The sequence below is a fragment of the Otolemur garnettii genome, unplaced genomic scaffold (assembly GCF_000181295.1).
Source record: "Otolemur garnettii isolate 467f Iridium unplaced genomic scaffold, OtoGar3 scaffold00041, whole genome shotgun sequence".
In the NCBI taxonomy this organism is placed as follows: Eukaryota; Metazoa; Chordata; class Mammalia; order Primates; family Galagidae; genus Otolemur; species Otolemur garnettii.
Window position 1 is genome coordinate 7,577,164 of NW_003852436.1, and position 14,580 is coordinate 7,591,743.

Here is a 14,580-nt window from a genome sequence, read left to right on the forward strand (position 1 = left end):
AAATGTATTTAGCCAGGTGTGATGATGACTTAGGCCTGTAATCCTAGCACTTTGGAAAGCCAAGGCAGGAGGATTGCTTGAGCCCAGGAGTCCAAGACTAGCCTGAGCAAGAGTGAGACCCTATCTCTACTAAAAATAGAGAAATTAGTGAGGCATGATTATGTGCACTGTAATCCCAGCTACTCAAGAAACTGAGGCAGGAGGATAGCGTGGGCCCAGGAATTAGAGGTTGCAGTGAGCTATGATGATGCCACTGTACACTAGCCAGGCTACAGAGCAAGCCCCATTACAAAAAAAAAAAAAAAGAGGGAGACAAATTTTATTGAGCTCTTTAGTTTTAATATCAGAATTTATACTAATGTGTTACTCTGTTCTTAAGGTTGGAATACACACAAAAGCTTGGTTTATTGCTGGAATCTTTTTGCTGTTGACTATACCTATATCGCTGTGGGTGATATTGCAACACTTAGTGCATTATACACAACCTGAACTACAAAAACCAATAATAAGGTAAATCTTAATATATTTTGATTCTCCTAGTGTTGTGTTGGCTTATTTCAAAAATATGATGTAAAATGTTTTTATGTTTTGCTCTCCAAATAGGATTCTTTGGATGGTACCCATATACAGTTTAGATAGTGTAAGTATTTCTCATTTTTATTTCATTAACTAAGACGTTTGATGATAGTAACTATACTTACAGAATGTATGGGGTAATGAAAGCATATTACTGAGAATAAAGAGTCATACTAATAAAGGAAAGTAAAAAGACTCACTTGTTTTTAGTGGTAATAAACAAAATAAAGTATATCCTCATTAGTATAGTGGTGAGTTTAAAAAAAAAAGAACATAAAGTATTATAGAAAATGGAAAATGTGATATTTTAAATTTTTAAAAACCCGTACCTGTTTTCTTTGTTTAATCTTTTGGGGGTTTTTTTGGTTTTTTTTTTTGTTTGTTTGTTTGTTTGTTTTTGAGACAGAGTCTCATTCTGTTGCCCCAGGCCAAAGTGCCATGGCGTAATAGCTCACAGCAAACTCAAACTCTCCGGCTGAATCCATTTTCTTTCCTCAGCCTCCCCAGTAGCTGGGACTACAGGCACCAGTCACAAAACCCAGCTAGTTTTTCTACTTTTAGTAGAAATAGGGTCTCACTCTGGCTTAGGCTAGTCTCACTCTAGGCTGGTCTTGAAGTCCTGAGCTCAAGCAATCTACCCCTACCCCAGCCTCCCAGAGTGCTGGGATTACAGACGTGAGCCACCTCGCCTGGCCTGCTTCATCTTTTAAACTTTCAGGTCTGTAGTTCTTAGTCCTTTAAAGAATATGCTATTTTATATTATATTATCACCTTTTTAATTTAAGCTTTTTATACAGAATAAAAATTTTTAAACCTTCCCTAAGTGGATACACATGCAATTGTTATAGATGACTGCTCTAATTTGATTAAATATAAAGGAAATATCTTTAGCATCATTTTCTGTGATCATATTAAGAAAAATTTCAGATTATATTTAGGAACTCAAGTACTAATTTAGCTTCTCTCTTTATATTTATTATTTACCCCCACTTATCTTTTTGTTTACCAATATCCAAGATGTTTATTACTTTTAAAAATTCATTTCACAGATTGTCTGGTAGCCCTCATAATGCTAAATTCATGTAAGTATTTGACAAGACGTCTCAAGTTTAAAAATTAGCTTATTGTGAGTACCATAAAGTGGAATGGTAATTCATTTTATCTTAGCTGCAACTGTTTTTAACATCTGTGCTTTTTCATAGTGGATAGCTTTGAAATATCCCAGCATTGCAATATATGTGGATACCTGCAGAGAATGCTATGAAGCTTATGTCATTTACAACTTTATGGGATTCCTTTCCAATTATCTAACTAACCGGTATCCAAATCTGGTATTAATCCTTGAAGCCAAAGATCAGCAGAAACATTTCCCTCCCTTATGTTGCTGTCCACCATGGGCTATGGGAGAGTAAGTATGTTTGGCTTTAATTCTTTTGTTTTTGTTTTAAGCAAGCAGAGTTTTTAAGTAGCAATCAGCTCTCTAAAAGTCAGTATGTTTTAAATATTATTAGTAGGACAAAAAAGTATGAGTCCCTACCATGATGTAGGTCATCATCAAGGTTGAAAGCTAACAACACATTTTCATAATCCACGTAATATAGCCTTTTTTACATTATTCATATCAAAGCAGTTTTGGATATCTTTCTGGAATGGACATCAGAGCTGTCACTGTGTGAAGTCTGATAATTAAGTTTGTGAATTCAGCTGGGCGAGGTGGCTCACACTTGTAATCCCAGCACTCTGGGAGGCCGAGGCAGAAGGATCAACTTGAGCTCAGGAGTTCAAGACCAGCCTTAGCAAGAGCAAAACCCCATCTATACTAAAACTATCTAGGCATGGTGGCCAGCGCCTATAGCCCCACCTACTTGGGAGTTTGGGGCTGGAGGAACTTGACTTACAAAAAGTTTGAATTCCTCTTATCAAAAGTGCTTTGAAGGGTGGTCTAGACGCTGATGTTGATGCATACCTTCTCAGTTGGAAAGGTATAAAGGTGACTTTTATGATATTCAGCAGTGAGGTATGCAGTATGTTTTCTAGGATGAGTTTTCGAACTTAATTGTCTGACCTTATATATCTGATAATTAATAAAGCTACTTCCCTTTAGGAAGCATAATGTTTGGGGGGATTTTTTGGAGATAGGGTCTCACTCTATTACCCTGGGTACAGTGCTGTATTGTCACAGCTCACAACAAGCCCAAACTCCTGGGCTCAACCAATCCTCTTGCCTCAGCCTCCCAAGTACCAGGAACTACAGGTACCTGCCACAATGCCCAGCTGGTTTTTCTATTTTTAGTAGAGATGGGGGTCTCCTCCTTGTTCAGGCTGGTCTCAAACTCCTAAGCTCAGGCAATACACCTGCCTCAGTCTCCCAGAGTGCTGGGATTACAGGTGTGAGCCATCGCACCTGGCCATTGTTTGACTTCTAAGGTGCAAATGCCATGGCAAGTTTGCAGTTGGTATATGATAAAGCTAAGTCTGGTTTTGTGTTTTGTTTTGTTTTGTTTTGAGACAGACTCTTACTATGTCGCCTTTGGTAGAGTGCCTTGGCGTCACAGCTCAAAGCAACCTCCAACTCTTGGGCTTAAGTGATTCTCTTGCCTCAGCCTCCCAAGTAGCTAAGACTACAGGTACCCGCCACAACACCTGGCTATTTTGTTGTTGCAGTTGTCATTGTTGTTTAGCTGGCCCATTAAACCCACCAGCCTCGGTGTATGTGGCTGACGCCTTAACCACTGTGCTAAGGGTGCCAAGCCTAAGTCTGCTTTTTATACTCTGAATTCTGTAACATAATTAGTAAGCACAGTTTTTTTTTAATGAATATTCAATTTTGTATAGATAGTTCATGGGAGAGGGGAAATACTTTACCTAGTGACTGTGCATTTATACTTCTATATAAATGTTTTCCTAAAACAGTACTTATCTTTATTATTATTTTTCCCTCTTGTTTTTAAAATTCGGATTACAGCCTCTAAAGTTAAATTAACACAGTTTGAAAAATATCATTGTAGGTATTTACCTTGAATTGCTTATGCTAGGTTTTAAGTTTTATTCAGCTTCGTAAGTTAGTGGCAAATTGTTTTCTGAAGCATACCAAATTGCTATCCCACCATCATTAAAGAATAGTTGAACCACAACCATTGAACCACCTCACCTACATTTGGAACTACCCAGACTTCTTTATGTTTATCAAGAGGGTGTAATCCAGAGGTGTCCAATTTTTTTCCCCTCTGAGGCACATTGGAAGAATAAAGAGTTGTCTTGGGTTACATAAAAATACATAAACACTAACAAAAGCTGATTAGCAAAAAAAAAAAAAAAAAAGAGGTTTGCTTATTTTTCATGATATCTGACAACCCAGATAAGCAAAAAGGTCTCACAAAATCAGCATGTGACCCACAGGGGCCAGGTTTGAACCCGCCACCCTCAGTATATGGGGCCTGCGCCCTACCCACTGAGCCACAGGTGCCGCCCCTGTTTTGTTACTTTTCATTGTATCTATTGATAAACATTATCTCTTGAATTTTAGAATAGTTGAATTCATCAATCTTATTTTATAATTAGTTCTTTTGGAGTCTTATTCAAAAAAAATCTTCCCTAGCCCAAGATTATAAAACATTCTACTATGTATGTCTTCTGAACATTTCAAAATTTTACCATTAAAACTTAATAATCCATCTGAAGTTGATTTATGTTGTGTGACATAGAAATGCAATTTTATTTTATATTTATACATGAATTACTATAATTTATTAATTACCCTTAAAATGGGCCAAGTACAGTGGCTCACATCTGTAATCATTCTAGCACTTTGAGAGGCCCAGGTGGGAGGATTACTTGAGGCCAAGAGTTTGAGACCAGCTTTTGCAACTTAATGAGACTTTATCTCTACAAAAAATAAGAAAAATTACCCAGATGTGGTGCTACATGAGTTTGAGGTCTCAGTGGCTATAGTGACAGCATTGCACACTAGGATGAGCAACAGAGTAAGTCCCTATCTTCAGAAATAAATAAATAACTATGGCTGGGCCCAGAATGCTATATCCTAGTATTCTGGAAGACTGAGGCAGGTGGATTGCCTAAGCTCTGGAGGTCGAGACCAGCCTAAGCAAAGCAAGACCCCATCTGTACAAAAAAAAAACATGGCAGGTGCCTATAGTCCCAGCTACTCGGGAGGCTGAGGCAGGAGGATCACTTGAACCCAGGAGTTTTAAGGTTTCTGTGAGCTATGACCCCATGGCACTCTATCCAGGGCAGCTGTCTCAAAAAATAATAATAAATAAAAATGAATAACCTTAAAATGAAGGGCAAGTGCTCCAAACCTATTATTTTACACTCTTCTTACATTTTTGGTCTTATATACATTTTAGAAACAGCTTATCAAGTTGTTTGAAAAATCTTGAATTCAATGTTTAGTTTATTGATATCTATCATTTTTGAGTCTTCTTTTCCATGAATATGGTCTGGCTTTCCATTTATTTAACTCTTCATTTATATCTTTCAATAAAGTATAATTTTCTCATAAAAGTCTTTATCTTTTCTTGACTTAATATATCTTACTTCTATTATAAATGACATCTTTTAAAAAAATTAGTTTCACTGCTGCTGATGTGTAAAAAGGCAACTGATTTTGCAAAAATCTTACTAAATTTTCTTAGCCTGTAGATCTTCTTAAGTTCTCTCTATAGACAGTCATCTGCAAATGAGGGATCTGTTTCCTTTCTTTGTGAGAGGAAAATTGTAGAACTACTTAGTCTCCCTATTGTTTATGGAATCATGTTTTGAAATAGTGATTTAAGAAGGACAGATAAGGTTTTAAAATATATGGGCATACCTTAGTTTATATCTTCTTAATTTCTTTCAGGTCTATCATTATGATCCCTCTTTAACATCCCTAATGTTAACTATATGTTTGTTTTTTCCTTAATTAATCTTACCAGAAGTTTGCTGATTTTACTAGTTTTTTCAAGAACTGACGTTTGGTTTTGTTTATTCTCTCTGTGGTATATTCATTTTCAATTTCATTAATATCTGCTATTTTTACTTCCTTTTTCCCATTTCCTTTGGTTTACTACATTCATTTTTTAATGTGTTAACATTCTTAGCTCATTAATTCATAGCTTTTATTCTTTTTTTTTTTTTAAACTGAGTCTCACTATGTTGCCCTTGGTAGAGTGCTATGGTGTCACAGCTCACAGCAACCTCCAACTCTTGGGCTTAAGCAATTCTTTTGCCTCAGCCTCCCAAGTAGCTAGGACGACAGGCACCCACCACAACACCTGGCTATTGTTTGTTGTTGTTGTAGTTGTCATTGTTGTTTAGCAGGCCCGGGCCAGGTTTGAACCTGCCAGCCTCAGTGTATGTGGCTGGCACCATAACCACTGTGCACTGCCCATAGCTTTTATTCTTTTTTAATACTGCATTTAATATTACAAATTTCCTTCCAAATACTACATTCCCTGAATCCCATGGTTTTGCAATTTAATATTTTCTTTTCTTTCTTTTTTTTTTTTTTTTTTTTGAGACAGAGCCTCAAGTTGTCCCCCCTGGGTAGAGTGCTGTGGCATCACAGCTCACAGCAACCTCTAACTCTTGGGCTCAAGCATGTCTCCTGCCTCAGCCTCCCAAGTAGCTGGGACCACAGGCACCTGGCTATTTTTTGGTTGCAGCCATCATTGTTGTTTGGCGGGCTCAGGCTAGATTCGAACCCGCCACCTTAGGTGTATGTGGCTGGCACCTTAGCCACTTGAGCCACAGGTGCTGAGCCAATTTAATATTTTCATTACCTTTTAGTTCAAGGTTTTTAAATTTTCCACTAACATTTCTTTACCTGAGTTATTTTTATAACTGTGGAATATTTTTATACTTTTAAATTTTTGTATTTCCTTTGATTTTAGCTACTTGTTTGATCAGGGATTTGCCAGTTTCATTCTACACTTCTGTCAGTTTTTGCTTTCTAAATTTTGGTGGTGTTTTGTTAGGTGCATACATTTTTAAGGTTGTACTTTTTCCCATGAATTTAACTTCTACCTCTATGTCATGACTCTATTCTAAACCTTTTTGTCTTAATGTTGTTTTGGCTGATACGTATTAACAGATATCTGGATTTCCTTTGTTTGGTATTTGCCTGGCATGTCTTTCTCCACGTCTCTTCCATGTCCTAATGTTTTAGATACATGTTTTATTTTGTTTGATACCAAATCTCACTTTGTCACCCTCAGTGGTATCATGGCTTATAGCAACCTCAGACTTTTGGGCTAAAGGGATTCTCTTGTCTCAGCCTCCTGAGTACCTGGGACTACAAGCATCTGCCACAATGCCAGGCTATGCTTAGCTAAAGATGGAGTCTTGCTGTTGCTTAGGCAATCCACCTGCCTTGGCCTCCCTGAGTGCGAGGATTATAGGCATGAGCTACTATGTTTTGTTTTTTAAAAGAGTTTCATGGGGTCTTTTACTCTTTACAACCCATACTTGAACAGGTTAAGCAGTTTAGATTTTTGTGATTGATACATTCATTTGTAGTCTTGCCATCTTTTTGTTTTCATTCTTCTTGCTTTTTTTTTTCTCCATTGATTATAACTCACAGCAACCTCAAATTCTTGGGCTTAAGTTATTCGCTTGCCTCAGCCTCCCAAGTAGCTGGGACTACAGGCACCAACCACAATGCCTGGCTATTTTTTTGGTATAGTTGTTTAGTTGGCCCAGGCCAGGTTCGAACACACCACCCTCAGTATATGTGGCTGGCGCGGTAACCACAGTGCTACAGGTGCTGAGCCTGATTATATTCTTTTTAATAAACTTTTAAGTTTGGAAAACTTTTTTTTTTTTGAGACAGAGCCTCAAGCTGTCCCCCTGGGTAGAGTGCCGTGGCATTACAGCTCACAGCAACCTCCAACTCCTGGGCTCAAGCGAGTCTCCTGCCTCCGCCTCCCAAGTAGCTGGGACCGCAGGCACCTGCCACAACGCCCGGCTATATTTTTTGGTTGCAGCCGTCATTGTTGTTTTGGCGGGTACGGGCTGGGGATTCGAACCCGCCACCTTAGGTGTACGTGGCTGGCGCCTTAGCCGGTTGAGCTATAGGCGCCGAGCCGGAAAACTTTTAATTTACAGAAAAGTACAAAGATAGGACAGAGATTTCCCATTTACCCTTCACCTAGCTTCTCTTAATATTATTTTAAGTATTTGTGGTATATTTGTGATATTAGGTTCTCCAAAGAGATAGAACCAATAGGATACCTATATAGATATATGACAGAGGAGTTGTCAGGGGAATTGGCTCACAAGGTTATGGAGTCTAAGAAGTTCCACAACAGGCCATCTGTAAGCTGGAAACCCAGGCGTGCCAGTAGCATGGCTCAGTCAAAGTCCTAAACCCTCAAAACTCAGAAAACCACTATCATTAGTCCCAGAGTCCAAAGGCCCAAGAGCATGGAGTTCTGATGTCCAGTGGCAGGAGAAAAAGAATCCCTCAGCCCTTGGAGAGAAAGAGAGGACATGGCCTTTCCTATGCCTGTTCGTTCTGTCCAGGCCCACAGCTGATTGGATGGTATGGGATGAATTCCCACATGAAACTTAACTAAATGCATTGTGCTCTTTTAATTCCAGAAACTGGGCAAAAAGACTCATATTGTGCGTCTTTGTCAAGGCCTAGCAACCTGGGAGAGCATGGCAGGGGCCTGCAGGGAAGCCTCCTACATGGAACCCTGACTGTGCAGTCAGTCAGCCTGCTAGATAAAGGTTGAGGTGGCCCATCTGTGCAGGGGACATGACTCAAAAGTTGATGTGAGTGAAGGAATACTCCATTGTAATAGCGTGGGGCCTCCAAAGCCACAGAAAAAGTCATTGACCTCAGTTTCTGGAATTAAAAGAGCACATTTCATTTAGTTAGTTTTATGTGGGAATTCATCCCACAGGATGGTGCCCACCACTGGAGGTGGGTATTCCCCACTCAGTCCACACACACACGTGTCTCTGGAAACATCCTCACAGACACACCCAGAAAAAAGGCTTTACCAGTTCTCCAGGGATTCCTTAATCCACTCAAGTTGACACCACATTTCTCAAAACTAGGAAATCAGCACTGGTACAATATTAATAACAATAGACTCAATTCAGATTTCCCAAAGTTTCCCACTAATGTCCTTTTTTTGTCCCAGTGCCCAATCCAAGAATCCACTTTACATTTAGCCTTTTTTTTAAAGATTTTTTTATTTAGTACTTTAAGACAGTATAAGAAGGCTCAGCACCTGTAGCTCAGTGGCTAGGGTGCCAGTCATATACACCAAAGCTAATGGGTTCAAACACAACCTTGGCCTGGCAAACAACGACAATTACAACAAAAAAATAGCTGAGCATTATGGTGGGCACCTATAGTCCTAGCTACTTGGGAGGCTATGGCAAAAGAATCCCTTAAGCCCAAGAGTTTGAGATTGCTGTGAGTTGTGATGCCACAGCACTCTACTGAGGGTGACATAGTGAAACTGTGTCTGGGGGGAAAAAAAAGATATAAGAAGTTTGAGATCTTTCTAATTATTTAACAAAGATTTTAATAAATTTAAAATTTTCAAACAGTGGAGGAATACAAACAAATAATGTAACAGAAAAATCTGTTTTACACCATCTACAGTTATTTGCAGTTGTAAAATATTAAAAACTCTGAAAACCAAAAGCTTTTTCATAGCTTACTGAGCAGCAAATCTTGATCAGTTATAATCTTTGACTATTTGTAATGTTAATGGTGTATATACATTTATGTATTTTCACTGCAGCTATACCTATGTGTTTATTACAGGTGCTACTCCAGATCCTGCTGAGATCTTTCTTTCTTTCTTTCTTTCTTTTTTTTGAGACGGCCTTAAGCTTTTGCCCTGGGTAGAGTGCGGTTGTATCACAGCTCACAGCAACCTCTAACTCTTGGGCTTAAGTGATTCTCCTGCCTCAGCCTCCCAAGTAGCTGGGACTACAGGCACCTGCAACAACACCTGGCTATTTTTTGGTTGTAGTTGTCATTGTTTGTAGGCCCAGGCTGGATTTGAACCTACCAGCTCTGGTATGTGGCTGGTGCCTTAGCTGCTTGAGCTACAGGCGCCAAGTCAGCCTTCCCACAGCTTCACTGTGAAATGCCTAGGTGGCTTTGATTTTTAGTCCTGCTTGGTTTATAGTGTGCCTTCCATGTCTTTCATGAATGAATTCTGAACAGTTCTCAGCCATTAGCTCTTCAAACTTTTTCTCTCCCTTATTCTCCATTCTGGACCTCTGAATATGTTAGACTTTCTCATTATTTCTGCTCTTTGTAATGCTTCAGCTTTCTCATATACATCTTGTTTATGTAACCTTTGCCATATTCTAGGTAATTTCTTCAGATACATCTTTTAGTTGACTAGCTCTCCATAGCTTTCAAAGGAATTTAATAGTCTATTTAACCCATCTGCATAGTCACCCTTAGTCATCTCAGGTTTCGCTTTGCTTTGACAATTCATGAATCACTAGCAGTTTAACCCAGCTCTACCTTAATTTAGCTTTGTGAAGAGTATACAGCATGGATAGCCAAGGTGTTTTCATCAAGAGATCTTGTAGCAAGCCCAAGTGTAACTCTTACACCTCACCATTACTGTCTGTACACTGAGTTGTAGTGGAAATAAATCACTTCGGCACAGAGGACCTGTTAGGTTTTATTTGGTCCTCATAGTACAGCACCTTACGGGGTCTGTATGCCAGTCTCACAGTCTTCTAGACTAGGCGTAATCCTTAAATTAAGGGACTCAGAATAAATAACTTTTGACAGCCAGTTCTCCTGTAGAAGTCTTGAATAAACATTTGCCTTAGAACAACTTGGTCTAAACCTTAAGAGGGCTTATACATGGTTCTCAGGACTATTTTTGGCAATTGTTGTTTGGGGTTTTGAGTTTTCCCCTATAATTGAGTGAGCCTGATGAAAGAATAAAAACTGTTCTGTGCAGGATCTTTGTTTTGGCCTTTCAGAGTATCCATTCAGTGATTCTCTCTGGAATGATACCAAACTTGAAATGATCCTACATGTAAATAATACCTTATAAATAAATATGCATTCACATACACACATAAAATTCATTTGTTAGTTTTTCTTCCAGAAAAACAGGGACCCACTTTTGTGACTTTTGTTCTGTGTTGCACTATTCAAGAACTTGACACTATAAACAAAAAGGGAGATCTTTCTAAAGACGTAATTGTTAAATAATTTTAAAAATGGCATTTAGTTAATTTGTTTGCTGCCATCCACATTTTTCTCTCACCACTATGTAGGATAACAAAATTGAAATATAAATATGATACCCTTTGTCAGAGTGATTTTAATTTGGAGCTTCTGGGGAAATCTGGTGCTGAAATGCTGAGTTATTTTTCTTTTGCAGAGTATTGCTGTTTAGGTGCAAACTAGGTGTATTGCAATATACAGTTGTCAGACCATTCACCACCATTGTTGCTTTGTAAGTACAGAGATTTTATATATATTACCATTAAAAAAAATTGTGCTTTTCTGTGGGGACAACTAAGTAGAAAAAAGAAAGTATTTCAATTTACTTCTTTAAGGCAGGTCTAGTCTGCTTTAAAAAACACAGGGTACAGAAACTCTATTGAAACAAATAACATGATAATTTAAAAGCAAAGAATCACCTCATATTTACATCCTCGCTACAGCTTGCTATAAAGCACTTTGAAAAATGCTTTCTTTTCAAATACAGAGTTTTATAGAAACCTTTTTATACAGAAGTTAAATAAGCTACTTTAGGTCAGTTGTATAGTTTTATTTTCTAAATAATTAATTTAGAATATTTGAGAGACTCCAAGAAAGAAATCATATTTGTCTTTAAAATATTCTGTCAAGAGTTTGAATTAAGGTAAAATGGAGTATCATTAAGCTACTTGGCAAAACTATTCCCTAAAAATGTAGGGACATCAAATAATTTAACGCAGAAAGACTGCATGTTTTATTACCAACATTCTGCATGCTTACAATGGAAAAACTGGAAAGACTCGTGAAAGAATTGTTCATTCTGCCTTTGAGCTAGCAATAGTTATTTAGCCAATTAAGGCAAGTTCATTTATTTGTGAAGACTTATTTTATTTCTCTGCAGTTTAGAAACTGGTTAAGCATATAACTTAATATTCATGGTAATATTTACCTGAGAGGATCTACATATTCATAAAATTTACCTCGAGGACAATTTAGGAGAAAAAATTACAACTCCATTTATGGACTGCATTGTATATTAAATGGTCAAGCTTTTTAAAATTAGGCAGCATAGTTTTTCTTTTTCTTTTTTTTTTTTTAGAGACAGAGTCTTACTTTGTCACCCTCAATAGAGTACTGTGGTGTCACAGCTCACAGCAACCTCCAGCTCTTGGGCTTAGGTGATTCTTTTACCTCAGCCTCCAGAGTAGCTGGGACTACAGGCACCCACCACAACCCCTGGCTTTGTTTTGGTTGCAGTTTGGCCAGGGCCAGGTTCGAACCCACCATCCTGGATATATGGGGCCAACACCCTACTAAGTGAGCCACAGGTGCTGCCCGGCAGTATAGTTTTTATTAATTTAATAATCACTGTTTCTAGTTCAGTATTTTGTGTCTTTGTTTTGATTTCCTTCAAGTTGGAGAAATAATCACATGGTAACATTTCTGGAAAAATGTATTTTTTGAACTGATGCCTCTATGGCTAAAGTCAATTGATTATGAGATCTTTCATATAAACTGACTTCTGAATTTTAGCATTGTTGTCACTGTATTATAAAGTACACTTGACTTAATCATAAAGATGCCTCATGTTTAATTTTTCAGAATTTGTGAGCTGGTTGGTATATATGATGAAGGGAACTTTAGCTTTTCAAATGCTTGGACTTATCTGGTTATAATAAACAATATGTCACAATTGGTAAGTAAATATTCATTTTCTTAACTACTAAATCAGTGTCTATGAATCTGAATTTTTTTAGGCAAAGTTTCTTAGAATAAAGTTGGTTTCTTTTTAATCTTGAAATCCATAAGAAGACTTGAAAAAACTTTAATATACCTCTTTAGATATATATATATGTAGATATAGATATAATTTTATCTCTGTTAATTATTTGGTGACTTATGCCCTGACCTGTTGGTCAGTTTTGTTCTTTGATTTCTGTTGCTCATTGCATAGCTGTGTGGATAGGTCATAAATAAAAGCATAGTTCTCTTCAAGTGAACAAAATAGAGTACATATGCAACACACCAAAAAAATGTATATGCTGTGCATAATCAGTTAAAGGAAGTGTTGAATTGCTGTCAATACAGATATTGAATAAGAGAATAGGCTCAGCACCTGCAGCTCAGTGAGTAGGGCACTGGCCATATACACCAAGGCTGGAGGGTTCAAGCCCGGCATGGGCCTGCTAAACCATGACAACTGCAAGAACAACAACAAAATAACTGGGCGTTCTAGCAGCACCTGTAGTTCCAGCTCCTTGGGAGGCTGAGACAAGGAAATCACTTAAGCCCAAGAGTTTGAGGTTGCTCTGAGCTGTGACGCCACAACCAAGGCAGTGTCAACCAAGGGCAACATAGTGAGACTCTGTCTTAAAAAAAAAAAAAAAAAGCTATTATAGATAGATACTTTTTTTTTATTTTGGCTGAACAATAGCTTTTTCTTCCATTTGTATCAGTCATTTGATTATTGATTGCTTTATGGGGCCAGGAAGTGAACTCTTAAAAACTTTTATTTTTTTGAGACAGAGTCTCATTTTGTTACCCTGGGTAGAAATGCTATGGCCTCATTAGACCTCACAGCAACCTCAAATTCTTGGGCTCAAGAGATCCTCTTTGTCTTGGCCTCCCAAGTAGCTAGGAGAGACTACAGGCACCCAAAAGAAAGCCAGCTATTTTTTCTGTTTTTAGTAGAGACAGAGTCTGGCTCTTATTCAGGTTGGTCTCCAAATCCTGAGTTTAGGGAATCTGCCCATCTCAGCCTCCCAGAGTGCTAGGATTACAGGCTTGAGCCAGACGCCCAGTCTCAACTTAAAAACATTTCCAAGGAATATGTTAAATACATTTATTTTGAGAAATTTCATATGGTCATTATTCATCTACAATAAATTACAAAATCTTGTTAACCTAAAAAGAGAATAAAAGCCTAGAAAAATTTGCCTGAAACATTACTCTGTACCAGGTCTCTGGTATATAATGTTAATATTTCTATTACCATATATAATTACTCATACTGAAGCAGTTTAAATGTTAATCTTGTTTCTAGTTTGCTATGTATTGTCTCCTGCTATTTTATAAAGTCCTAAAAGAAGAACTAAGTCCAATCCAACCTGTTGGAAAATTTCTTTGTGTAAAGCTGGTGGTTTTTGTTTCTTTTTGGTAAGTGTTACATTCTCTTAAATGTTCTTATTTTCTAAATGGCAACAAAAATTGTTGATTAAGGAGGATTTTTTAAAGTCTTAATGCAGAAGATGAACTGTACTTACCTTTTTAAAAGCTCATCCCTTTAGCCCTTCTAGAATTTTCACAAAGAAATAAATAAGATGGTCATTATGAAATTTATAAGAAGAAAATAATTTGAGACAGCTTAAATTATCTCCATAATAGAAGAATCATTACAATAAGTCAAGATCCTGTCATACAGAATTCTATGCAGTTTGGAAGAAAAGCATGACATAGAATATTTAATGATGTGGGAAAATGTTTATCAGTAAATTTTTCTTTTAAATAGAAGATCTCAGTTCAGTAAAGAGGAAGGTAGTAAGAATCCCAGAAACAAATATGCCAAATGTTAACAAGATAGAAATAGAAAAGGAGAAAAGGACAAAAAAATTCTGAAATCCCGCCACCCAGAAAGAATGAGTAACATTTTGGTACATCTAGGTCATATTTAACTCCACAGAAATAGTTTCATACTATAAAAACTTTTGTGATATATATGGTTTGTTTTTTTGCTTTTGCTTAGTGGTGTTGCGTAAATATAAATTTTTTTTTTTTTTTTTTTTTTGAGACAGAGCCTC

General features: G+C 37.4%; 1 protein-coding gene across 1 annotated transcript in view; it reads left to right on the plus strand.

The window, feature by feature from the left end:
• TMEM184C (transmembrane protein 184C) overlaps positions 1–14,580 on the plus strand; it is a 26,130-nt gene that overhangs the window by 8,174 nt on the left and 3,376 nt on the right. The window contains exons 2-7 of the mRNA XM_003790205.3: positions 380–510; positions 604–640; positions 1,779–1,984; positions 10,962–11,036; positions 12,386–12,479; positions 13,827–13,939. Coding sequence (XP_003790253.1) covers positions 380–510; positions 604–640; positions 1,779–1,984; positions 10,962–11,036; positions 12,386–12,479; positions 13,827–13,939 — 656 coding nt within the window. The remainder of the gene's footprint in view (positions 1–379; positions 511–603; positions 641–1,778; positions 1,985–10,961; positions 11,037–12,385; positions 12,480–13,826; positions 13,940–14,580) is intronic.